This window comes from Podarcis muralis, chromosome 4 (genome assembly GCF_964188315.1).
Source record: "Podarcis muralis chromosome 4, rPodMur119.hap1.1, whole genome shotgun sequence".
Taxonomy (NCBI): domain Eukaryota; kingdom Metazoa; phylum Chordata; class Lepidosauria; order Squamata; family Lacertidae; genus Podarcis; species Podarcis muralis.
This window is the reverse complement of record NC_135658.1, coordinates 854007-880682: the sequence shown is the minus strand read 5'-3', so window position 1 is coordinate 880682 and position 26676 is coordinate 854007. Positions and strand designations below refer to the sequence as shown.

The 26676-nt window shown below is 48.4% G+C and overlaps 2 protein-coding genes across 4 annotated transcripts in view; both read left to right on the top strand.

Moving 5' to 3' along the window:
* LOC114589761 (uncharacterized) overlaps positions 1–26676 on the top strand; it is a 498312-nt gene that overhangs the window by 272653 nt on the left and 198983 nt on the right. The gene's annotated exons all lie outside the window — the stretch shown is intronic.
* Positions 11296–25715, top strand: LOC114595203 (CD209 antigen-like protein C). Its single transcript, XM_028725552.2, has 7 exons — positions 11296–11518; positions 12190–12300; positions 13377–13475; positions 14554–14640; positions 16266–16417; positions 19171–19280; positions 24093–25715. The coding sequence occupies exons 1-7, from the start codon at positions 11449–11451 to the stop codon at positions 24244–24246; spliced, it is 783 nt and encodes a 260-aa protein (XP_028581385.2). The 5' UTR covers positions 11296–11448; the 3' UTR covers positions 24247–25715.

Below are 26676 nucleotides of genomic sequence, written 5' to 3'. Positions count from 1 at the left end.
CTCTGAGCATCTCCCTCGGTCCCTTTTTTTGGGGGGGCCTTTGGCTCTTGGCTGGGCTCTGAGCATCTCCCTCAGTCCCTTTGGGGGGGGGCCTTTGGCTCTCGGCTGGGCTCTGAGCATCTCCCTCGGTCCCTTTGGGGGGGGCCTTTGGCTCTTGGCTGGGCTCTGAGCATCTCCCTCGGTCCCTTTGGGGGGGGGCCTTTGGCTCTTGCTGGGCTCTGAGCATCTCCCTTGGTCCCTTTGGGGGGGGGGCCTTTGGCTCTTGGCTGGGCTCTGAGCATCTCCCTCGGTCCCTTTTGGGGGGGGCCTTTGGCTCTTGGCTGGGCTCTGAGCATCTCCCTCGGTCCCTTTGGGGGGGGGCCTTTGGCTCTTGGCTGGGCTCTGAGCATCTCCCTTGGTCCCTTTGGGGGGGGGGCTTTGGCTCTTGGCTGGGCTCTGAGCATCTCCCTCAGTCCCTTTGGGGGGGGGCCTTTGGCTCTTGCCTGGGCTCTGAGCATCTCCCTCGGTCCATTGGGGGGGGGCTATGGCTCTTGGCTGGGCTCTGAGCATCTCCCTTGGTCCCTTTTGGGGGGGCCTTTGGCTCTTGGCTGGGCTCTGAGCATCTCCCTCGGTCCATATGGGGGGGGGGCCTTTGGCTCTTGGCTGGGCTCTGAGCATCTCCCTCGGTCCCTTTGGGGGGGCCTTTGGCTCTTGGCTGGGCTCTGAGCATCTCCCTCGGTCCCTTTGGGGGGGCCTTTGGCTCTTGGCTGGGCTCTGAGCATCTCCCTCAGTCCCTTTTTTGGGGGGCCTTTGGCTCTTGGCTGGGCTCTGAGCATCTCCCTTGGTCCCTTTGGGGGGGGGCCTTTGGCTCTTGGCTGGGCTCTGAGCATCTCCCTCGGCCCCTTTTGGGGGGGGCCTTTGGCTCTTGGCTGGGGTCTGAGCATCTCCCTCGGTCCCTTGGGGGGGGGCCTTTGGCACTTGGCTGGGCTCTGAGCATCTCCCTTGGTCACTTTGGGGGGGCCTTTGGCTCTTGGCTGGGCTCTGAGCATCTCCCTCGGTCCCTTTTTTGGGGGGCCTTTGGCTCTTGGCTGGGCTCTGAGCATCTCCCTCGGTCCCTTTTGGGGGGGGCCTTTGGCTCTTGACTGGGCTCTGAGCATCTCCCTTTGTCCCTTTGGGGGGGGCTTTTGGCTCTTGGCTGGGCTCTGAGCATCTCCCTCGGTCCCTTTTTTGGGGGGGCCTTTGGCTCTTGGCTGGGCTCTGAGCATCTCCCTCGGTCCCTTTTTGGGGGGGCCTTTGGCTCTTGGCTGGGCTCTGAGCATCTCCCTCGGTCCCTTGGGGGGGGCCTTTGGCTCTTGGCTGGGCTCTGAGCATCTCCCTCGGTCCCTTTTTTGGGGGGCCTTTGGCTCTTGGCTGGGCTCTGAGCATCTCCCTCAGTCCCTTTGGGGGGGCCTTTGGCTCTTGGCTGGGCTCTGAGCATCTCCCTCGGTCCCTTTTTTGGGGGGCCTTTGGCTCTTGGCTGGGCTCTGAGCATCTCCCCCGGTCCCTTTTGGGGGGGCCTTTGGCACTTGGCTGGGCTCTGAGCATCTCCCTTGGTCACTTTGGGGGGGCCTTTGGCTCTTGGCTGGGCTCTGAGCATCTCCCTCGGTCCCTTTTTTGGGGGGCCTTTGGCTCTTGGCTGGGCTCTGAGCATCTCCCTCGGTCCCTTTTGGGGGGGGCCTTTGGCTCTTGACTGGGCTCTGAGCATCTCCCTTTGTCCCTTTGGGGGGGGCTTTTGGCTCTTGGCTGGGCTCTGAGCATCTCCCTCGGTCCCTTTTTTGGGGGGGCCTTTGGCTCTTGGCTGGGCTCTGAGCATCTCCCTCGGTCCCTTTTTGGGGGGGCCTTTGGCTCTTGGCTGGGCTCTGAGCATCTCCCTCGGTCCCTTTTTGGGGGGGCCTTTGGCTCTTGGCTGGGCTCTGAGCATCTCCCTCGGTCCCTTTTTGGGGGGGCCTTTGGCTCTTGGCTGGGCTCTGAGCATCTCCCTCGGTCCCTTTTTGGGGGGGCCTTTGGCTCTTGGCTGGGCTCTGAGCATCTCCCTCGGTCCCTTTTTGGGGGGGCCTTTGGCTCTTGGCTGGGCTCTGAGCATCTCCCTCGGTCCCTTTGGGGGGGGGGCCTTTGGCTCTTGGCTGGGCTCTGAGCATCCCCCTCGGTCCCTTTGGGGGGGGCTTTGGCTCTTGGCTGGGCTCTGAGCATCTCCCTCGGTCCCTTTTTGGGGGGGCCTTTGGCTCTTGGCTGGGCTCTGAGCATCTCCCTCGGTGCCTTTTTGGGGGGCCTTTGGCTCTTGGCTGGGCTCTGAGCATCTCCCTCAGTCTCTTTGGGGGGGCCTTTGGCTCTTGGCTGGGCTCTGAGCATCTCCCTCGATCCCTTTGGGGGGGCCTTTGGCTCTTGCCTGGGCTCTGAGCATCTCCCTCGGTCCCTTTTTGGGGGGGGCTTTGGCTCTTGGCTGGGCTCTGAGCATCTCCCTCGGTCTCTTTTTTGGGGGGACCTTTGGCTCTTGGCTGGGCTCTGAGCATCTCCCTTGGTCCCTTTGGGGGGGGGGCTTTGGCTCTTGGCTGGGCTCTGAGCATCTCCCTCGGTCCCTTTGGGGGGGGGGCTTTGGCTCTTGGCTGGGCTCTGAGCATCTCCCTCGGTCTCTTTTTTGGGGGGGGCTTTGGCTCTTGGCTGGGCTCTGAGCATCTCCCTCGGTCCCTTTGGGGGGGGGGGCTTTGGCTCTTGGCTGGGCTCTGAGCATCTCCCTCGGTCCCTTTGGGGGGGGGCTTTGGCTCTTGGCTGGGCTCTGAGCATCTCCCTCGGTCCCTTTGGGGGGGGGGCTTTGGCTCTTGGCTGGGCTCTGAGCATCTCCCTCGGTCCCTTTGGGGGGCCTTTGGCTCTTGGCTGGGCTCTGAGCATCTCCCCCGGTCCCTTTTGGGGGGGGCCTTTGGCTCTTGGCTGGGGTCTGAGCATCTCCCTCGGTCCCTTTTTTTGGGGGGGGCCTTTGGCTCTTGGCTGGGTTCTGAGCATCTCCCTCGGTCCCTTTGGGGGGGGCGCATTGGCTCTTGGCTGGGCTCTGAGCATCCCCCTCGGTCCCTTTGGGGGGGGCGCTTTGGCTCTTGGCTGGGCTCTGAGCATCTCCCCCGGTCCCTTTGGGGGGGGGGCTTTGGCTCTTGGCTGGGCTCTGAGCATCTCCCTCGGTCCCTTTGGGGGGGGCGCTTTGGCTCTTGGCTGGGCTCTGAGCATCTCCCCCGGTCCCTTTTGGGGGGGGCCTTTGGCTCTTGGCTGGGCTCTGAGCATCTCCCCCGGTCCCTTTTGGGGGGGCCTTTGGCTCTTGGCTGGGTTCTGAGCATCTCCCTCGGTCCCTTGGGGGGGGCCTTTGGCTCTTGGCTGGGCTCTGAGCATCTCCCTCGGTCCCTTTGGGGGGGGGCTTTGGCTCTTGGCTGGGCTCTGAGCATCTCCCTCGGTCCCTTTTTTGGGGGGCCTTTGGCTCTTGGCTGGGCTCTGAGCATCTCCCTCGGTCCCTTGGGGGGGGGCTTTGGCTCTTGGCTGGGCTCTGAGCATCTCCCTCGGTCCCTTTTTGGGGGGGCCTTTGGCTCTTGGCTGGGCTCTGAGCATCTCCCTCGGTCCCTTGGGGGGGGGGCTTTGGCTCTTGGCTGGGCTCTGAGCATCTCCCTTGGTCCCTTTGGGGGGGCCTTTGGCTCTTGGCTGGGCTCTGAGCATCTCCCTCGGTCCCTTTTTTGGGGGGGCCTTTGGCTCTTGGCTGGGCTCTGAGCATCTCCCTCTGTCCCTTTGGGGGGGGCCTTTGGCTCTTGGCTGGGCTCTGAGCATCTCCCTCGGTCCCTTTGGGGGGGGCCTTTGGCTCTTGGCTGGGCTCTGAGCATCTCCCTCGGTCCCCTTTTTGGGGGGCCTTTGGCTCTTGGCTGGGCTCTGAGCATCTCCCTCGGTCCCTTGGGGGAGGGCTTTGGCTCTTGGCTGGGCTCTGAGCATCTCCCTTGGTCCCTTTGGGGGGGCCTTTGGCTCTTGGCTGGGCTCTGAGCATCTCCCTCGGTCCCTTTTGGGGGGGGCCTTTGGCTCTTGGCTGGGCTCTGAGCATCTCCCTCGGTCCCTTTGGGGGGGGCTTTGGCTCTTGGCTGGGCTCTGAGCATCTCCCTCGGTCCCTTGGGGGGGGCCTTTGGCTCTTGGCTGGGCTCTGAGCATCTCCCTTGGTCACTTTGGGGGGGCCTTTGGCTCTTGGCTGGGCTCTGAGCATCTCCCTCGGTCCCTTTTTTGGGGGGCCTTTGGCTCTTGGCTGGGCTCTGAGCATCTCCCTCGGTCCCTTTGGGGGGGGGCCTTTGGCTCTTGGCTGGGCTCTGAGCATCTCCCTCGGTCCCTTTTGGGGGGGCCTTTGGCTCTTGGCTGGGCTCTGAGCATCTCCCTCGGTCCCTTTTTGGGGGGCCTTTGGCTCTTGGCTGGGGTCTGAGCATCTCCCTCGGTCCCTTTTTTGGGGGGCCTTTGGCTCTTGGCTGGGCTCTGAGCATCTCCCTCGGTCCCTTTGGGGGGGCCTTTGGCTCTTGGCTGGGCTCTGAGCATCTCCCTCGGTCCCTTTTTTGGGGGGCCTTTGGCTCTTGGCTGGGCTCTGAGCATCTCCCTCGGTCCCTTTGGGGGGGGGGCTTTGGCTCTTGGCTGGGCTCTGAGCATCTCCCTCGGTCCCTTTTGGGGGGGCCTTTGGCTCTTGGCTGGGCTCTGAGCATCTCCCTCGGTCCCTTTTTGGGGGGCCTTTGGCTCTTGGCTGGGGTCTGAGCATCTCCCTCGGTCCCTTTTTTGGGGGGCCTTTGGCTCTTGGCTGGGCTCTGAGCATCTCCCTCGGTCCCTTTGGGGGGGCCTTTGGCTCTTGGCTGGGCTCTGAGCATCTCCCTCGGTCCCTTTTTTGGGGGGCCTTTGGCTCTTGGCTGGGCTCTGAGCATCTCCCTCGGTCCCTTTGGGGGGGGGGGGCTTTGGCTCTTGGCTGGGCTCTGAGCATCTCCCTCGGTCCCTTTTGGGGGGGCCTGTCGTGACGTTGAGGTTCCGGCGTCCCACCGTTACCTCTACGTATGGTAATGCTGCCCCCAACCACTGCCCCTCCCTCACCTGTCTCTGCTCTCCGGCCAGACCAGGCGTCTTGAGCAGGGTGGGCGGCACACACTACCTTTCTGGAACAGGACAAAATCCAACCGGTAAAGCTGCCACCACTCCCTTTGTTTCCGGGGACCCAGAACCACAACCCAGGGAGAAGGCTGTGACCTGTTACCACTGGCTGTCCCCCCAATCCACAAGTTACTGTTGCTGACTTGCAGACAGAAATACTACGGTAGAGCGTAACCAAGCGTAAGGCTAGGAATTAGCTATTCCCCCGGAAAGGCACACAAACCAAACAGGTTTCCTCTTTAAAAATTTATTTTAAAAGAATAACAAAAGAACATGCTAGATTAGCAGGCGTATCTTAAGAGGCTTACAGATAAGAAAATAAAAACGTTGCATAGTATACTAACTCACTTACTCACAATAGGCAAATACAAATAGGATAGTCAAAGTTCTTTTCAAGAGTCCGCAATTGAAGGCTTTCGTAGATCTCCATTTCAAAAGACGAAACGACGGCTATTAGATGGAACAATGCAGCCGGGCATCTTTGCGGATTTGCAGTGAGCAAAGGCAGAGAGCACTTCTTCCACATTTCCCTGATCTTTTATTCACAATTCGCACTTGGCGTCGTAACTCTCAAGCCAATCATAAGTCTTAATTCAGATTTAAACTCACCAATGACTGGCTTGCTAGTCAATCAATCTACCCCTTGACAGCTGGGTCAATTTAGAATGCAAAACCCAAATCAAAGAGTTTACTCCCTTCCGTGGAAACTATCCAGATCCGCATTCCCAAGCACTTCAAGGACCGATAACATCATTGGGGGGATGTTCACACCCTGAGACCCAGGTGTCAAGCATTTCATGAAATTAGGGCTTCCTTGATCCCAATAAACCTTTCACGCCACGGAGCCAGCTAGTCTGAGGTTAAAGGGACAGAACTTATTTCCCATGGTCCTTGTGGCTTGTTGGTTACCCACAAGGCCTCACTATCGTGGCTTGGCCAAAGAATGATTTCTAAACAGTACCAACTACACTACAGGGCCTTTGGCTCTTGGCTGGGCTCTGAGCATCTCCATCGGTCCCTTTTTTGGGGGGGGACCTTGGCTCTTGGCTGGGCTCTGAGCATCTCCCTCGGTCCCTTTTTTGGGGGGGGGCCTTTGGCTCTTGGCTGGGCTCTGAGCATCTCCCTCGGTCCCTTTTTGGGGGGGCCTTTGGCTCTTGGCTGGGCTCTGAGCATCTCCCTCGGTCCCTTTTTTGGGGGGCCTTTGGCTCTTGGCTGGGCTCTGAGCATCTCCCTCGGTCCCTTTTTGGGGGGGCCTTTGGCTCTTGGCTGGGCTCTGAGCATCTCCCTCGGTCCCTTTTGGGGGGGGGCCTTTGGCTCTTGGCTGGGCTCTGAGCATCTCCCTCGGTCCCTCGGCCACGAAGCGGAGGAGCAGCGCAGCCCAGGCTGGAGCGTTGTTCGTTGTTGTTGTTGTTTAGTCGTTTAGTCGTGTCCGCCTCTTCGTGACCCCTGGACCAGAGCACACCAGGCCCTCCTGTCTTCCACTGCCTCCCTCATGCTGGTAGCTTCGAGAACACTGTCCCACCATCTCGTCCTCCTTGTGCCCTCCATCTTTCCCCAAATCAGGGTCTTTTCCAGGGAGTCTTCTCTTCTCATGAGGTGGCCAAAGTCTTGGAGCCTCAGCTTCAGGATCTGTCCTTCCAGTGAGCACTCAAGGCTGATTTCCTTCAGAATGGAGAGGTCTGATCTTCTTGCAGTCCATGGGACTCTCAAGAGTCTCCTCCAGCACCATAATTCAAAAGCATCAATTCTTTGGTGATCAGCCTTCTTTATGGTCCAGCTCTCACTTCCATGCATCACTACTGGGAAAACCATGGCTTTAACTATACGGACCTTTGTTGGCAAGGTGACGTCTCTACTTCTCAAGATGCTGTCTAGGCCTATCATTGCCCTTCTCCCAAGAAGCAGGCGTCTTTTAATTTCGTGGCTGCTGTCACCATCTGCAGTGATCATGGAGCCCAAGAAAGTAAAATCTCTCACTGCCTCCATTTCTTCCCCTTCTATTTGCCAGGAGGTGATGGAACCAGTGGCCATGATCTTCGTTTTTTTGATGTTGAGCTTCAGACCATATTTTGCGCTCTCCTCTTTCACCCTCATTAAAAGGTTGTGTCATCTGCATATCTGAGGTTGTTGATATTTCTTCCGGCGATCTTAATTCCGGCTTGGGATTCATCCAGCCCAGCCTTTCGCATGATGAATTCTGCATATAAGTTAAATAAGCAGGGAGACAATATACAGCCTTGTCGTACTCCTTTCCCAATTTTGAACCAATCAGTTGTTCCATATCCAGTTCTAATTGTAGCTTCTTGTCCCACATAGAGATTTCTCAGGAGACAGATGAGGTGATCAGGCACTCCCATTTCTTTAAGAACTTGCCATAGTTTGCTGTGGTCGACACAGTCAAAGGCTTTTGCATAGTCAATGAAGCAGAAGTAGATGTCTTTCTGGAACTCTCTAGCTTTCTCCATAATCCAGCGCATGTTTGCAATTTGGTCTCTGGTTCCTCTGCCTCTTCTAAATCCAGCTTGCACTTCTGGGAGTTCTCGGTCCACATACTGCTTGAGCCTTCCTTGCAGAATTTTAAGCATAACCTTGCTAGCATGTGAAATGACTGCAATTGTGCGGTAGTTGGAGCATTCTTTGGCACTGCCCTTCTTTGGGATTGGGGTGTAGACTGATCTTCTCCAATCCTCTGGCCACTGCTGAGTTTTCCAAATTTGCTGGCATATTGAGTGTAGCACCTTAACAGCATCATCTTTTAAAATTTTAAATAGTTCAGACGGAATACCATCACTTCCACTGGCCTTGTTATTAGCAGAGTCCAATTCTGAGTTTGTGCAGATCTATCTTTCAATTCAAGTACAGTTCTCCATGAGTTACCCTCTCTTGAAGGTCAGTTGCATGCAGGGCTCAGTTCTGACACCTCTCAGGTGGACACCATTATAAGAGTCAGTTCCGGCAACCTTTTTTCTGGAAAAAGAGCATTGTGGCATCTTTGTTTTGATGATGATACATGCAATAAATGTAAACAAAACATATTGAAATTTGACTGCGTCTGTTCCTTTTCTTTGTGCTTTAACTTTGCAAGTGAATATTTATACTAACGCACTTTGCCATATTTCCTGGTACAAGTGCTGAGATAGGAAGCTTTCCAATATTACTAGCAGAGTTTATGAGGAGGAAGGATTCTTCTGAGGGATACCCTTTGAAGGTAATGTATGTACCCGACCTAAATAAAAAATAAAATGTAAAATCATTTGAAAAAACAGGTGGTATAATGAATGCTGATTGGATATGATGAGGAGCCAATCAAGAAATGGTATAGACTAAATGGGAGGAGTTCTGGAATACCTGACGTCACAAGGGAGGTGGTTCTTAGCCAGTTGGAAGGTGAAACAACCTTATGAAGAAAGTAGAGAAAAGATTGTTCCATGACAACAACAAGTTATCAAAACAGAAAGAGGCGAGGTGGGTTTAACACTTTCATTACCAGCTATGATATTTGCAGGGTCATTCCAGGGCCAACAGGTCGCTAAGAAGGGAAATGAAAGGAAGCCTTTTTAAATTACAGGTGGTCTTTCTCTTTTAAATACTAGAACTCAGGGTCATCCCATGAAACTGAGTGGTGGAACATTCTAGGACTGTGTACAGGTGCTGCCTGGCCAGGGCCTCCTAAGGACTGTTTGGCCAATGGCAACCACCAGGCAAGCGAGAGGTTGGACGGAGGACTGACAGACTCTTAAAGTTACCCCTGCCCGTACGGGCCAGTCTTGACAGACTCTAGGGTTGTGCGCCCATCTCACTCAAGAGGCCGGGGGCCAGCGCTGTCCGAAGACATTTCCAGGTCACGTGGCCAGCGTGACAAGCTGCATCTGGCGAGCCAGAGCCACACACGGAAACGCCGTTTACCTTCCCGCTAGAAAGCGGTCCCTATTTATCTACTTGCACCCGGGGGTGCTTTCAAACTGCTAGGTTGGCAGGCGCTGGGACCGAGCAACGGGAGCGCACCCCGCCGCGGGGATTCGAACTGCCAACCTTTCGATCGGCAAGCCCTAGGCGCTGAGGCTTTTACCCACAGCGCCACCCGCCATCCTCTTAGGTAGCGACAAACTTTTATTAATTGGTTAACATTAGCAAAGAAATTGATCAGCAACGTAGGACAGAGTCTAATGTAAAGCCAGCAGCAACTGGAATAAACTACAAAGCTAGCAATATAACCAATAAGCAAAAGTTCTTGGGAAACAATAATAATAATACGGATAGAATAGGTTCAGTTCTTCATGTCTCCCAAGGCGATGGAGATCTGGAAGGCTTCAGACTGGCAGACAGTCTTTCTCTTCACATTCTGGAATGGAGCATAGAACCATGTATCAAGATCTCACTGTCTCCTTCAGCTGCTGGCCATTATATAGTCGATAGGGAAAGTCTCATGCCAAGCCCTGTTCTCTGAAGGCAGCCCTGTTCAGGTAAGTTTTTAATGTGTGATCTTTTTCATCTTTGTTGGAAGCCGCCCAGAGTGGCTGGGGAAACCCAGCCAGATGGGCGGGGTACAAATAATAAATTATTATAAGCTGGCAACAGATGTAATTAATGATGTAATCCCATTCCCATCCTTTGATCTGGCCTGGGAGTCGACAAGTGTGGGCAGGAGCCTTCATTTGCATTCTTTCTTTATCTCTGCAGTCAAAATAAGGCTAGTTTCCTTGTTCCCAGACAACTGGCTCCTCCTTCCTTCCTTCCCCCGTGCAGGCAGGTGTTTGATAGCTGGCCAAGCCATGAAGTTCCTTTCGCTTCTTCTCAAACAGCCACGTTCCTTACCTTAAAGCTAGAACTCCATCGCAAACCAGGAGCACCACATTCTGTTTTATTCCCTGGCAATACAGGTGCCCTGCTCTGATTCATGGGCCCAGATTGTCAATCCAGATCTAGATCATGATCGAGATCATGATCCAGAAAATACAAGTCTTTGGGAAACCCATTTGCTGGCATGTCAAGGGCTGCTAGCTCAGATGGCTTCAAACAGACAACAGCCTTCTTCCTTCCTTCCTTCCTTCCTTCCTTCCTTCCTTCCTTCCTTCCTTCCTTCCTTCCTTCCTTCCTTTCTGCCACAGCACCAGATGTCAGGCTGGGTCTTTGCAAAAAGAAAACAAAATGGCACACTTGGGTAACAGCTTCTCTCTGCTTCTTTTCCAGGTCCAACTGATGGTCTCCAAAGTCTTGCTAGTCTCAATTGGAGTTATATGCATCCAACTGAGATGGGATCTAGTACTCCATCTTTTCTGATGATCAGGAGGTAATTCCATAATTAAATGTATATACCTTCCATCAACAATGGGGAACATGTTGCACTCCAGATGTTACTGGTCTGCAACTCCCGTCATCCCCAAACATTGACCATGATGCCTGTGATGGAAGGAGTTGGCACCAAGGAACATCTGAAGACCTCATAGATCCCACACAGTCTATTAAATGGTGAACATCTGGTAATGTATTATGGGGAAGCCACTTTCAGCCTGAGGGCTGATATCAAAGCAGATAGCCTATCAATAAACACCAACAAATGTTGCAAAGCAAGATATTTCTTTTCAGCACACACCAGTAACTGAGATTTCAGCTGCAATTTTAAAAAGAACCAAAAATTCTCCATCTGATTAATCAGGTGATCTAGTTAGTGTACAGATCTTACAATCAACCCGTTTCTTCCACAAAGAAGATTGCCCCAAATTTGATTTACCCCATAAAATGAATAGAGAGAGAAAAGATGGATCAAACCCATAACTGTTGCTTGCAAATGCTTACTGAAGTCCTATAAACTAGATGCCCAGGAGCTTAGAGAGGAATAAGATGCAAATGAGAAAGCTATGTTATCTAAAGCATTTTTTAAAATGCCTTTGAATCCATATGGAACATCTTTTTAAAATGGAGATTGATCCAGCAAAAGAAAAAGACATTTCAGTCATATTGGACTCAACAATGTCTTTATGGGAAAGGATTGTCTGATCCTGACAGACGCCAAAGTTTAATGTTGGAAATGCCTCATTGAGACCCATTTTTGGCCAGAAGTTGTTGCCCATTTCAACTTTGTACCGATGAAATCCTTGACATTTGTAGACGTGCATCTATTTTAAAAATTATGTTCTTGAAATGGGGAATTTAAGAGAATATTGTGAACTTTCATGCTTGACAAGAGACTTATACTCTAAGCTTGGAAGGGAAAACCCCCCAGCATCCAAGCAATGTGTTCATGGTCTTATCCTCCATGTTATAATAGTTTGTTCTTTCACAGACACATCTGAGAGGATGGTGAAGCCAACGCCCACAAAGTTTTCAGCGTCCAGAAAGCGTAGAGCAAAAGCAAATGAAACTGGTGGTCTGTATACAGCACAGTCATAGGGGATAAAGAATGCGCGGGAAAGGGAAGTTGATGGGGAGACGGGCAGGGAGTGGAGCCAGTCATGTTGTGCCAGGGAGGAGTGCCAAGAAAAGCCCACGCAGCTCTTTGGGTGCCAGAGATCCACTAAGCCCCACAGAAACCCCAGGGGTGAGCCTACTCTTTGCTGCTGGCTGCTGTCTTCCTTTAGTGTGCGCAGTCAGGAATGGCTGTACAATTAGGCAGAATGAGGCAGTTGCCTCAGGTAGCAGGTCTGGGGTGGGTAGAGATGTGCAGACCACACAAGCTGCACTGCGCCTCCTCAGTTAGTCTGCTGCCTTATTAGCGACACTGAGATAAGAGCCAATGGCCAGCCCAGCCCAGCTTGTGTATGTGGAATTATGTATTTGGAGGGAGCATCTTGTCATTTGCCTGGGGGGCAGAAAGTAGTATCAAAGGCTCCTGTCTTCTGATCCAGACATTGGTCAGAAAAGTTTCCTCAAGCAGCAAGGCATCTCATCTCCACCTGCTTTTATCCTCCCAATTGCCCCCCCCCTGAACAGTTGAGTGTCCCTGGCTGATGGCTTCCACAGCATATGGAAACCCTTTTTCCTGGGGTGGGAATGGTATGTTGGCTATTGATGGCTAAAGCAGGATTTTCTTTCTTCAAGCATCTGCTATTCGGGACTTGGTTACTTTCTTCCAATCTCCAACGGGTGAGAGATTGGTCATATTTGAGATTTTCATCCTTATTGCCATGACGCTGCTGATTTACATGCTATGTAAGTACATAATTGGCGGACTTAGCAACCAATAACACGGGCTTTATTTTAATGCCAATAGCATTTCCAAAAGGAGATGGCAGGATCCACCTTCCATTTACCCCTTTCATCTCTCTTTTATACCAGGGAGGGAGTTCCAGCTGTCACCCAGTGAGAGCAATGGCTCTATTTTGTTCTCCCTGAATAAGTGAGTTCCAGCACTTGGAACAGAAGCACAGGCTAACACAAGTCCCCGGGACATCCTGGACAATTCCCTTTCCCTGCTTGCAATTCTCTCCTCCTTTCCCCACTAATCCTCATTTGCTGTGGGAGAGCCCCCATTTCTGGTCCTCGGCGCCCTGCCCTCTGCTAGGGCTCAGGTCCCTTCAAGGAAAGTGTTTGGGGAAAACAGGCTGCAAAGGATAAGGCCATGGCTAATGTGGCTGGATCCAAAGCCTACCTAAATATCGAGATATATGCAGGGCTTTTTTCAGCCAGAATTCACCAGGACTCAGTTCCGGCCCTTCTCAGGTGGGTGATGTTTCCATTCTAAGAGAACAAGGGAGGCATTGATGGCGAGTTTGAGTGCCTCTTTTTCTAGAAAAATAGCACTGGATAGATGAACACATGGCCTATTTGCCTAGTGAATTCGCTTTTAAAGTAAGCAAAGCTCGGGGAGAGGGAGTCAAGTGATCCAAGAATTTGCATATTTTAAGCATATGGGAGAGCATCAGGCAGCCTGGCAAATGCAAGTCTGTAGGACAAAGAGGACAGGTGTATCTAGACACCAAAAATCTAAAGCTCTCTGAGGAAGGCCAGCCATGGAAACAGGACTCCAGACCACCAGGGCAGCCACAATCAAGGCATAGGAAACCTCAGTATAAGGGTTTGGAGCAGAAAATATTAATAGAAGTCATATTCTTGTTTTTGTTGATTTGATTTTTTATTCGCCCTTCTCCCTAAGGTCCCGGGACCTGTTACAAGTCAGCATTTAAAATTAAATATTAATAGCAGTTTGAAACCAAGTATCCTGCTTGCACAGCTCATCAGACTAGTGGGCTAGAACACATTTTCTTCATTTCTTTTCTACCTTTTAGATAAGAAGGAAGTGGAAAAAAGAGCAGAGTTCCAAGTGGCAATGAACATGATTCGAACCTTTGTGGTTGGGATTGATTCAAACTATATGGACAAGGATGGTAAGCATTTTATATACAAATCCTCACTTTTGCTAAGACAGGTTTCATTTAAACAGATTTCAATTCCTGTAGTTAAATTTGGGGTTCATATTGCTTGAGCCATACATGTATTCAATGAAACTCAGCACCCAATAGAGTTTATCTCTGTTTTATTGCTCAGCAGAAAGAAAAGCAGACAGTTGTGATTCTCACACCTCCCCACTAGAAATGCTGTCCTCCCCCATCACACTGCAATTCACAATGTTTGTGCTAGTGTAAGATTTTAGCACTAGCACAAGGGAAACATTCCCCCCACTTCTCCCTGCATGCCATCACCAAAGCTGCTCTCTGGGGTGGGGGGGACGGGGGACTTCAGAACAGATTGGAGGGAAGGGGACTGAAGATTGCATTGCACAAAGAGAAATTCCTGCGCTTACAAAACGTCCTCTTTAGAACTATAGGGAATGCAACCCAATATTCATCAGAAAAAGAGTTTGGGTGCCTGTATTTTCTTAGATCTCACAAAGCATAATTGAAAACTGCAAAGTATTCTTTGTATATTTGGCTCTACTGTGGGATTCAGGGAGGAATTGCTTTATGATTCCCAGCAGAAAAGGAGGACATAGGAGGGGAACATCAGAGATACTTCATGAGTCACTTTTAATATGAGAATAGGATAGTGGATTGCATGGGTCTTTGGTCTGATCCAGCCGCAGGATTCTCCAGAGACTTTTCATTGGTGATCAGTGGCGTAGTGTGGGGGGTGCAGGGGGGGCGGCCGCACCGGGCGCAACATCTGGGGGTTAGGGCAAATCCACGGGTTAGGGGGCGCAAATCCACGGGTTAGGGGGCGCAAATCTACGGGTTAGGGGGCACAAATTACTTGCCTTGCCCCGGGTGCTGACAACCCACGCTACGCCACTGTTGGTGATCTCAGCCACAGAGAATCAAATGTGCCCTCATATTAATAAAAACCCTGTCCTGGAGCTCTGCTCCTCGTTTTAGGCTAGAGCGTTTCAAAATGTTTGAAAGTGGTTTCTTAGGATTTGCAGATTGTTATTTCAGATGCTCCTGCCTTAAACCGTTTCTAATCTTTTAGACTTCCAAATACTCGCTGCAGCTCAAAACATATCAGAGGAAATGCGGTATTTTGCCAACAGAAATGATCAACTGCAAAAGGAAATTGGTAAGCTACCCTACGATGCTGGAAAATTGTAGTGCAGTGGGAATCAGCCCTGAGTCTGCACCAGCTGAAAGCCCCTCCTCTAGCTGAAAACTCTTAGAGCCAGAGCAGAGAGCTGCCACCCTAGGGAAACATCAGAGATGCTCAGTTTAGCTCTCCTGAACTTTGGAACTGATTTAGCTTCTGCAGTGAGGAAAGAAAAGACTTTGCCATTCTTTGTTATAACAGAGACAATTGAAACAGGTCAGCTGAAAGACTTGCCCTTTCTTATACTGACCCACGGGAGAGGGATTCTTGAGCAGCACTTCCGAGGCAACTTCCGCCAACTTAGAGAGACTGCTGGGCAGTGGGGTGATTGGTGCAACGGCACACCCAGCACAGTGGAAACCGACTCTGCTCTGGACACCCTTTGAGATTCATCTGCTGTAATAGCAGGGTCAAGATGCAAGCAATTTTATCCTCAAAATGCTTTGCAAACAAGTCACAGAAAGCTGCTCTCAGACTGTAGCAGGCCCCGCGCTACCTGGGAAAGCTCTGCTGGATGGCACAATGGAGGAAGCAGAGCAGGTCTTCTTTGTAGCCTTCACTGCCACTTGGTGGGCTCGATGATGAGCCCTCACCAGTAGTCGATTGCATTCAACCAGATTTTTCCTCCACTCACATTCAAGCCGTCTCCCAGATTCTTTCTTCACCTCTGCAGTAGACCAGGGGGCCAAACAGGCTGCATGAAGAGGGAGAGGGCACTCAGGGGCAATTGTGTCAACTGCCCGAGGCAAGGCAGAGGGCCTTCTGGGTAGCTGCGCCTGCTCTGTGGCACTCCCTCCCACCAGATGTCAAGGAAATAAACAACTATCTGACTGAAAATAGCCTTGTTCAGAGAAGTTTTTAATGGTTTGTGTACAACTGTGTTTTAATTTGTTGGAAGTCACCCAGAGTGGCTGGGCACAACATAAATAAAAGCATATAAATAAAGTATTATTATTGTTATTATTATTATTAATAGGTTGTTCCAGAGCTTGGCCAAAGTTCGTTAGGAGCACCAAAATCCCCCAGAGCCATTTGGGAAGCCCACTGGATCCATCCTGTCAGCTCAGGCAGGGAGACTGCTGGGCAGCAAAGCGGGTGATAAACCAGCAGACTCCCTCCTCTGTTCCAGTTGCCCAATGCCAGCAACACACACTCCAGATTCCTGTCCCCAGCAGAGAGCCTGGAGAGAGGAAGAGAATTTTGTGATAAGCCACAGCTACTCCCCCTCCCCAACCTTCATATTGCCCTGATGCTGCCCTGAGTATCCAGATTTTTAACAAATAGGTGAGGCCCCAGGGGTTCAGATCAGGCCTGTGAGGGGACCTACATCTTTTGTCTATTCCCTCGAATAAAAGCTTCTTGACTGCACTCCCAGCTATGCCCACCCAGATATTTACTGCAGCATCAGCATGGGGTGAAGAGTTAATGGTCTTATTTTAATCTTTCTGAGCTTCCTAGATGAATGTATGTTATCACGTGGCCACAGAAATGAACTTAACAAAAATAATTGAAGTCCACACAGAAATACAAAGTTGGTCCTCTTAAATTCCCTATCTTGTTTTCTTTTTCTTTTCTTCCTCCATATCTGGCTTGACTCAAAGACATCCTTATTAGGAACTTGGACGATGGTTGGATTGTATATTCAAGGACATTCTATTTCTTTTCTCTTGAGCTACGCTCATGGATGGATTCCAAAAAATACTGTGAGCAGGAAGGCGCCAGGCTCATTTCTGTGGAAACAAAGGAAGAACAGGTGAGCATCAAAGCCGCGTATAGAAAAGACAGGGGATCTCCTAGAGTCAAAGGGCTCTTATCATCACTGTCCATTTAAGAAGCTCCAATCCCCCTGTATGCAGCCAAGACAGCAACTCCATCAGTCAAGCCAAGGGGTGGGTGGGGCAGGGAGCAGCTGCTACCATCTGGGACTCACTGAGGTTTCTTGGAGCTGCTGAGCTCTAATAGAATGAAGCTGGCAGTCAGGAAGGAGGTCTTGAAGGAGGTGGAGGAGGAGATACTTGAGGGGCATCTATCCCTTGGCTTGCCGGTAAATTCTTCCTCTGCTCTGTAGAGTCTTCCTCTGCTCCACCCTAACCCTCTGGCATGAGAGTATCATGGAGATGACGCTAGAGGACCTTGCAAGGTATATCCCTCTCCCAGCCCCTTAGCCCAGGCAGAGGGGCTACTGGGGTGCTGCAGGGCACAGACATGAGTGAGACCCCATCACCAGTCCTTCAAGCATACCACAACCAGACTGATTCCAGTGTCTCTGGAATCAACAAGCAAGCATGGATGCAGAAATTGGAGTGTTTGCTACACTGGTCACTCTCCTGCTAGATGGTTTCAAGACAAACTGTTTTATGGCACAATCATTTACAGTATCTGGAAATTTTAACTCTGTTTCATGAAAGACATACGTATGGAAAGACATATGTAGCCAGTCTGGGTGAGGGCAGGTGAAGTTACCCTTCACTGTAATATTTCCTCTTTGGGGTGCTTCCTTGATTCCATCATCATCAGCATCATCATAATTTGGATCAGGGGGACAATAGCACATCCTCAGTACACAATTATTCTTGGTGCTTGATGCAACCTTACTTGGAGCACTATGTACAGTGGTACCTTGGTTCTCAAACTTAATCCGTTCCAGGAGTCCGTTCCAAAACCAAAGCATTTCAAAACCAAGGCGTGCTTTCCCATAGAAAGCAATGCAAAACAGATTAATCCATTCCAACCTTTTAAAAGCATCCTCTAAAACAGCAATTTTAATAATAATAATAATAATAATAATAATAATAATAATAATAATAATTTTTTATTTATACCCCGCCCTCCCCAGCCAAGGCTGGGCTCAGAGCGGCTTACAAGCAATAATAAAAACAAGAAGAATGATTACAACTTAAAAACAAAAATAAAATACAACATTAAAATAATGGAACCTTAAAATATTAAAATGTAGCCTCATTGCGGGAGGAGAAGGAAAAGAAAAAAGAAAGAGAGGGAGGGAGGGAATCAAATTGGCTCCAAGCCAAAGGCCAGGTGGAACAACTCTGTCTTACAGGCCCTGCAGAAAGAGATCCGATCCTGCAGGGCCCTGGTCTCATGAGGCAGAGCGTTCCACCAGGCTGGAGCCAGTGTTGAAAAGGCCCTGGCTCTGGTTGAAGCCAATCTAACTTCCTTAGGGCCTGGGACCACTAGGGTGTTGTTATTTATGGACCTTGAGGCTCTCCGTGGGGCATACCGGGAGAGGCGGTCCCATAGGTACGAGGGTCCTAGGCCGTATAGGGCTTTAAAGGTCAAAAGCAGCACCTTAAATCTGACCCTGTACTCCACCGGGAGCCAGTGCAGCTTGAAAAGCACTGGGTGAATATGCTCCCATGGCAGAGACCCCGTGAGGAGCCTCGCTGCAGCATTCTGCACCCGCTGGAGTTTCTGGGACAGCTTCAAGGGCAGCCCCGCGTAGAGCGAATTACAGTAGTCAAGCCTGGAGATGACTGTCGCATGGATCACTGTGGCCAGGTCGGGGCGGGAAAGGTAAGGGACCAACTGCTTGATGCGGCGAAGGTGGAAAAATGTCGCCTTGGCTGTTGCTGTAACTTGCGCCTCCATGGAAAGGGAGGCGTCAAGGATTACACCCAAACTCTTAACGGAAGGCAATGGCACTAATTGGGCCCCCGCAAGAGAAGGGAGTTGGTCCCTCATCCCCATGACATCCCGACCCAGCCATAGGACCTCTGTCTTCGAAGGATTTAGTTAAATGAATTTTACTATCTAAGGAGACCATAAAATGAAAGCAAGAATCTATGTAATGTGCTGTAAAATTAATAAGAAGCATCGTAGATGACGGAAATTAAAATTATTATTTTTTTCTTACCTGCACTGATGATAGTCAATGTTTGGATGGGATGCTTTTAACCATTTCCACAATCACACAATCAATCAATCAATCAATCAATCAATCAATCAACAAGTAGCTCAACTGGGTTCCACACAGTCACAAAAACAAATTAAGCAAAAAAGCCTAAAAAACAAAAAGGCAAAATAAATAGCAAAACCCAAAACGCCAAACTTAATCCATTCCGGAAGTCCATTTGACTTATGAAATGTTTGAAAACCAAGGAGCTTCTTCCGGTTAGTGCAGGCACCCTGGGAACAATAGCCAGACACCCGCATCGGACATTCGGCTTCTGAAAAATGTTCAGAAACTGGAACACTTACTTCCAGGTTTTCACGTTCGGGAACCAAGGTGTTTGAGTACCAAGGCGTTTGAGAACAAAGGCACCACTGTATAGTTTTGATCACTGCTTCTTAAAAAAATGTGTATTGGACTTCCAGTGGTGACACCTGCTCCTTTTGAAACGTATTTGTTTTGTGCCTGTTGAATGTCGGTCAAGGGCTGTAGTCTCCCAGAGAAAGGAGCATTGTCTAGAAGGGCTTTGAGAGAAGTGCCTTGCTCCTCACTCCTACTGATGGTTTTCTGTTTTTTCTTTCTCCCTTCCCCTACCCTAGTTCTTTATAAATCAGCAAGTAAAAGGCCGTAAAATGCTTTTTTGGATTGGACTCTTTAAAGACAAGGGAGGGAGATGGAGATGGACACCAGGAATGAGCCCTGAAACCACGTAAGTTTATGAAGAATGGCATGCGTTCCAAATGCTTCTCTAACCTAGTGAATGCGGTGATTCGGAAGAGGATGATTTTAAATTTTAAAGAGGATGATTTTAAATTTTACTGTGTCCAGTTCTGGGCACCACAGTTCAAGAAGGACACTGACAAACTGGAACGTGTCCAGAGGAGGGCAACCAAAATGGTCAAAGGCCTGGAAACGATGCCTTATGAGGAACGGCTAAGGGAGCTGGGCATGTTTAGCCTGGAGAAGAGGAGGTTAAGGGGTGATATGATAGCCATGTACAAATATATAAAAGGATGTCACATAGAGGAGGGAGAAAGGCTGTTTTCTGCTGCTCCAGAGAAGCGGACACGGAGCAATGGATCCAAACTACAAGAAAGAAGATTCCACCTAAACATTAGGAAGAACTTCCTGACAGTAAGAGCTGTTCGACAGTGGAATTTGCTGCCAAGGAGTGTGGTGGAGTCTCCTTCTTTGGAGGTCTTTAAGCAGAGGCTTGACAACCATATGCCAGGAGTGCTCTGATGGTGTTTCCTGCTTGGCAGGGGGTTGGACTCGATGGCCCTTGTGGTCTCTTCCAACTCTATGATTCTATGACTCTATGATTCTAAATGTTTTGTGCTGCTTAGCTCAGCTTCAAAGGGACTTGCAAGAACCTAAAGCTGAGCAACACTCTCTTTAGGAAAGTATTTCTGCAGTTATCTGCTAAACAAGCTGAATAACCAGCAATCTCAAACCTAAAATAATAGGAGCAGATGAAGTAAGTGTGTAAGGGAGGGTAGATGAAGCTCACTTTCTTGGATAGAATCATAGACACATAGAAATTTAGCGTTGGATGAGACCCCAAGGGTCATCTAGTCCAACCCCCTGCAAAGCAGGAATCACAACTGAAGAAGCCCTGACAGATCCCTAATAGTTTTTGCTGTCAGCTGGCAATTTAAGATAGTTCATGGTTCCCTTTAAGTATCTAACAACCCTTTTCAACCCGTGTTGATGGATTGACAAGGTCAGAGTAAGATCTCACTCATCCACAGCTTGGTAGTAGAACAGCGAGCTGGTCTGGCATTTATTACCAAGACTGGATGAACAGAGGGTCGCTTTCTCCTGGAACAAAACCCAATGGCGTTCATCTCCATTGATGCACCCAATACTAATCACTTAACCTTTTTGGCAAAGGCATTGAGTAAAGTTCACAAACGGCCATTGGAGTTGGATAATACCAGCTGGGAACTTAAACCCTGTATGCCAGTGGTTCCCAGTTAGCTAAGTAGTACAGACCCCTTCTTCTTCAGAAGCCAAGACCCATGGGCCCCTCTACCTTTGAACATTTGGATATCTCTTTGGCAGTTTTTGTTATGTGAATGGTGCAATGGAGCCGCTGGGTGGGTGGTCCTTGGACTTCCAATTGGTGAATCACTGCTGTATGTGAACTTAGACTTGATCCAAGGGCAGATCCAACCCCAACATCTCATGGGAGTAAAAGAGCACCTATTACACCATTATTACTAGTATCAATTGAATAGATTCATGGAGAGTTAAAAATGGGGGAGTTAAAGAATACATTTATCACAGAATTTTAGTGCTATGTAGTGGGACTTGATTCAGTATACAATGGACACTGGAGAATGCAAGGCTAATAAGTGGGAGGCTAGGGTGATTCCTTTATCAGCTATGGATAATTGATTAAACTTAGAACCATCATGTAAGATTTAGATAAGATATATATGTGAGAGATGATGATATATTTCAATCAATGAGATGATGATATATTTCAATCAACTCTATAATGGCTTTATGGTTATAGATTATTTTTTGTATTTCATTTGTAGATGTAGCTATTTTAGTTTCTGTATACTGTCATTGCTATCCTCATGCATGGGGTGGGTGATGGATGTGAGATGAGGTGGATGAAAGCGGATGCAAATCTAACAAGGTTTCAATATGCTCAGATCAATCACTACTGTGTTAACTCGGCTACGAGAGAGTAAGGCTCTCTCTTCCAAAACTCTCTCTCCATCACCCACAACAGTACACAGCAGATCTGAGGAGGATGTGGGTGCATATGGAGAGGAGAGAGGGGCGGTTGTGTTGCAGAAAATGGAAATCCTGGCAATAGCAGAAGTACTGACTTGGATACGACCCAAAATTGTAAAATAAACTGAATAAATTGAATGAAAGTTCTTGTGTGTCCCACTGAGCCTTTCACAGTGACAGCCTCACTTTTTTGTAGTTTCCTATCAGAAATCACTTCATATGAAAAGAATGTAGAGAGTCTTAGTTTGTGCGTGCATGTGTGTGTTGTTGTTGTTGTTGTTGTGGTTGTTGTTGTTTTTACATGGTTAGAATTCTAAAATCTGGGGAGAAAAATCCATCACAGTTGTGGGGGGAGGTTAAGAGAGAAAGATCTGAACATCTTTTTTTCTTTTTTTTAAAATAATATTTATTAGAGTTTCAAATAGTACAAAAAACAAAAAAAAGAAAAAAGAACAAGAAGAAGAAGAAAAGAAAAAAAGATTCAACCTTTACAATCCAAATTTTCAGTAACTTTTTTTCCACAACTTCCCCTCACCTCCCCTTCTTGTATTCCATGTCCAAATATTTATCCAACAAGTTCTTATCCCTAAATATTTAACCTTAATTTGTTATTATATTTATTATATTATATTTTTAACCTTAATTTGTTATTATATTTAATTCAATTTATATATCAACTTTTAACTTATATACATCAATCATTTATGCTTAAAAACTTTTTCTAAGGTCGACCCAGTTTCCCTTCCACGAATTCCCCATTTTTATACTTATAACAACACAAAGTTAAAAAGAAATAGAAAAAATCAAACTCCCTTTGGATTTCCAAACCCCACCCTCCCTTCCCCGGTTTCGATCCCCGAACCATTGTCCATTAGTCCATCTACTATCAGCCTGGCAACCTCACGTCTGAGGCCCTTAAATCTCTCTCAGTCCCTCTCTGCCGGTTTCTTTGGAAAAAACAAAAAAAAAATCCTTCCAGTAGCACCTTAAAGACCAACTAAGTTAGTTCTTGGTATGAGCTTTCGTGTGCATGCACACTTCTTCAGATACACGTGTGTATCTGAAGAAGTGTGCATGCACACGAAAGCTCATACCTTAAAGACCAACTAAGTTAGTTCTTGGTATGAGCTTTCGTGTGCATGCACACTTCTTCAGATACACGTGTGTATCTGAAGAAGTGTGCATGCACACGAAAGCTCATACCAAGAACTAACTTAGTTGGTCTTTAAGGTGCTACTGGAAGGATTTTTTTTTGTTTTGACTATGGCAGACCAACACGGCTACCTATCTGTAACTGGTTTCTTTGGAAGTCCTTTATATTTAACACCAAGTCTCGGAGGAGCACTATCCCTATAATGTCCCATGTTCCTTCGAGCCAGACCTCCATGTTTAAAGGTGGAGCTCAAATCTTGTTTCTTAATCCTTTTAAGTCCAAATAACCCAAAGGCTCCAACTTCCACCTTGATCAAATTTATAGTCCATAGATCTTCAGATCCCCACAAAAGGAGATCTTTCCATTCCTCATTTTTAAATTCAAACCAAATTTTCTTCATCCAGTCCTTATTTTCTTTTATATCCATCTTGACAGGCCTCCGGCTCACCTTTGCCTTCTGCAGCATTGCAGCCCCTCCTTTCTGCTCCTTCTGTTCAGCGTATATCTTTTCCTCCACTTCCTCAGTTTTCTCTAATTTCTTTTCTTGTTCAGCTGCCTGGGTTTTGTACATCAAGTCCTTTTCCAACTCAGTAGATACATTTACTGTTAACTTCAAAGTTATGGCACATGTAGATAAAACATGACCTTGCTCATGCAACTTTCGCAACTTTCCCAAGAGAAAAGCAACCTCGTCCAGGTCAGCTAGTATTTTCCGACCTATTTCCATTCTTGTAATGTCCCTGAACCCCCTCTAGAGGGATTCTGGTTATTCAGTATTCCTTTCACTTCCAACCCAAAAGTCAAGTTAATTTGTTTCAGTCCTTCTTTGTTTTCAACAACTTGTAACTATATTGTATCTAATGTAACCGGCAAGAACATCAGAAATAAAGTTCTCTATTTTTTCTGACTTTGACAGCTAATTTGACAGCTGTCAAAATCTTCTGTGTCTCCTCAGCAGGCTCCTCTCGCGGATCACTCCCGGTCCCGGGAGGGGTGGCACTTTAACTCAGAAAGTTAGCTCTTATCCTCCAGCACAATTACTTATACTATCAATCCGTGCAATTAATAACTTTTATCCAATAAAGAAAAGGCTCTTCTTTCGACCTTAGTTGTCAAATCCTTGCTTTAAATTGTTTACAATGGGGGGGAGACGGACTTCCTCTTTGCACCTCCCCCGCTCGTACCGAATCCAAAAAAGTTTTTAGTCCAATTTCCAAATTACTCACAGGTTGTTGTTTTTAGTTTTTAGTCCAAATTTTCAGAAGAAGAAGTCAGCGCTCTCCGTCGAATGGCATGCGGCTTCGCTCGGCAGGGGAAGCAGAAGACTCACAGCACCGCGCCGCTCCCCGTCCCCCGCTCCGTAGCCTTTAAAAAGGCTCCTTCGCGGGTCGGGGGGGCGCAAACGGTGCCCGCCGAGTCATCAAGTCCACGGGCTTCCGCGCCCGTGGTTTTTGAGGGTCTCCGCATCGCCGGAGCTCGGAGGGAATCCGCCATTCGGTGATGGCGCCAACCCGGAAGTGATCTGAACATCTTTTTAATGGTAGAAGGCATGGGGAGCAGGTGAGGAAGTAAACATCCAATCTTGATTCATCAGTGCTGCTGTTTCTTTCTTTTCAGGTACTGGAATTACTATGAGCCTAATTATGAAGCGCTCCACGACTGTGGTGGAATGACCTTTGATTGCTACTACGAAGGATGCTGGATGGCATTTAAATGTGATCAACGCATACAGTATATTTGTAAGAAGGTGCCTGATGATGCCTGGCTCTAAGAAGACACTTTAAGATGAATGAAACTGTATCCCATGATTTCTACACAAAACCACCACCCCACCCCACTGTTTTAATGCACAATCCACACTCTGCCATCTAGGTTGCGGGACTCTTTGGCGTCAGCCCCCTTGAAAAGACCTTGAAAAGATCTTTTTCTGCAAGCTCAGATCTTGATGGCTACAAAAATAGAGAATGGAAGGGTCCAATCATAGCCTGTTTTCTGTTTTCTGACAGCAATGAGAATGGGGGCCACCCAGTGCCTGGTGTCCCCTTCTAGCAGGCTAATCACAAATACAACTTTGGCTTTCTCATTGGGAAATTCCGGCACCCTTACTCTCATATAGAGCTAACACTGGCAACAAACACATTGAACTGTTCTCGATTTCTTCAGAGCTTGGCAGGGGGCAAGACTGGGGTCCACACCAGTGTGGGCACAGCATGGCAGCATGTGGTGCTGCTTCCATGCCATTCATGGTGACAGGGGTGCCAACTTGAACAAAATATTGAGGGTGGAGCAGGTAAGCTCCCCCCTGCATAATTGATCACAGGGTGATCAGAGGGTCAAGGGACCTCTGCCCCCTAGGAGTTGGCTCCTATGCACAGTTGCTGTCAACTGAGAAAACTAACCTATGAGATTCTGCTGTTCTGAATCACACCTTTTCAAGGTGTGAGTAGCTAGGTCTATGCTGAGGACTAGCACCCCAGGAGCCTAGCCGGGGACCTCTCCTGCCACGTCTTGCATGATTGATAGCTGGAAGAAAGATGGTAGCTTGCGGCAAGACAGAAAATGGCGGGCAGGTCGCATATTGAGAACAGCACAAGTGTGTGTGCTGCAGTCTAAGCTTCATGGGAGGAAGGAGAAAGGCCAAGTGACCAATATCTAACAGCAGCTCCCACTCCCCAGAATCAAGCTTCAACAGAAAATGGTTCACCAGACTGGGCCTCTGTGAGAACGGCATTAATTGACTTGTGTCAATCTAGATGGGTTCAGGTGCTCAGGTGCAATTCAGTGATGAAATTAAAATTAATAACATATTAATAGTTGGGTTACAGGACGCAGGGGCTGATGCTTCCTCAGGAGTTATTACAGCCTGGCCAATTTTTAGAAGGTAAATAGTTCTTTGGAACTCCCTATGGGGTCCAAGCAGTAAAAACCAGTCTAGCCCAGGTAGATTGTGAATACAAAGATTTTAAAGGGTCCTTATCAGTTTTAGTACATGAAAATGATATGTTTAGACCTTGCCTTGTAAGCAATGATCTCGCTTTTAAATAGCATTTAGCTCAGCAGCAAAAAGAGCTGTTGCCAGACTCTAAAGAGTTAACTTTTGGTGCATCATCCAGCCAATGTGTTGAGGAGCCTGTCATTGGAAATGTAAATCAGTTTCGTGAAGATTGTGAGTCACCAGAAATTTCCTTGGCAAAGTATGGTGAGAATACCATGACTCCTCCTTCACCCCTTCATCATCATCATCATCATCATCATTTTCATTTCTATACCGCTTTATATTTTTAAGAAAAATCTGAAAGTGGTTTACAGCATATTAAAACATCAATAAAAGATGGCAAAATATAGTTGTATATAGCATATATAGTCAAAACAACATAATTAACAGAAAACTAAAATATTATCTTAAAATTTCAAAATAAAACATTACAAAGAAGGTCAACTACAGAATACATATTTAACACAAGGTTAACAGAAAAAAACTTAAACTTTTTCTAAAAAAAACAACATTGCTAAGTGAAGTCAAATATAAAATGCACATTTATAACAGCATACCGTCATTAAAAAGAGAATAAAATATCATAAGCATGACATGGCTTGATAATGACCTTAAGAAAGAAATGCTTAAGGACCCAACTTTAGAAGTATGTAGAAGTGCCGGGGTCCCCAGGGCTGGTACTGAAGCAAGAATTAGTTTCATCTGGGAGGAAGAGTTGCTTTGTAGACAGTTCTTTCCAAAGAAATCTGCCCCAGACTGTGAGCCAAGTGTGTGCCCCAGACAGACAGAAAGACTGTTTTACATCTCGCTCATGAAGCTGCCTTTTCAGGACAAAAGCCCAAAAGGAAAGTTTGGGCACGGACCTTCAGCAGCGCTGGACTCTGCAGGTTCTCCTGTCTCCCCAACATGTTGAAAGAGAGAGAAGAGACAGGATTGAGCGGCAGAAGCTCAAGAAGACGACTTCGGGCTCAAGCGAGAATCCTTGAACTTTGGCAAGGATGTAAATAGATGTGGGTTAAACCACAGAGCCTAGGACTTGCCAATCAGAAGGTCGGCGGTTCGAATCCCCGCGACGGGGTGAGCTCCCGTTGCTCTGTCCCTGCTCCTGCCCACTTAGCAGTTTGAAAGCACATCAAAGTGCAAGTAGATAAATAGGTACCGCTCCGGCGGGAAGGTAAAAGGTATTTCTGTGTGCTGCTCTGGTTT

What these genes read in the sequence shown, in the direction of transcription:
- LOC114595203 (XM_028725552.2), top strand. Translation starts at nt 11,449, where the DNA reads ATGGTGAAGCCAACGCCCACAAAGTTTTCAGCGTCCAGAAAGCGTAGA. An exon ending in AAAAGCAAATGAAACTGGTG is followed by an intron (nt 11,519 to 12,189) that starts GTCTGTATACAG and finishes TCTTTCTTCAAG; the next exon opens with CATCTGCTATTCGGGACTTG. An exon ending in TGGAAACAAAGGAAGAACAG is followed by an intron (nt 16,418 to 19,170) that starts GTGAGCATCAAA and finishes CCCCTACCCTAG; the next exon opens with TTCTTTATAAATCAGCAAGT.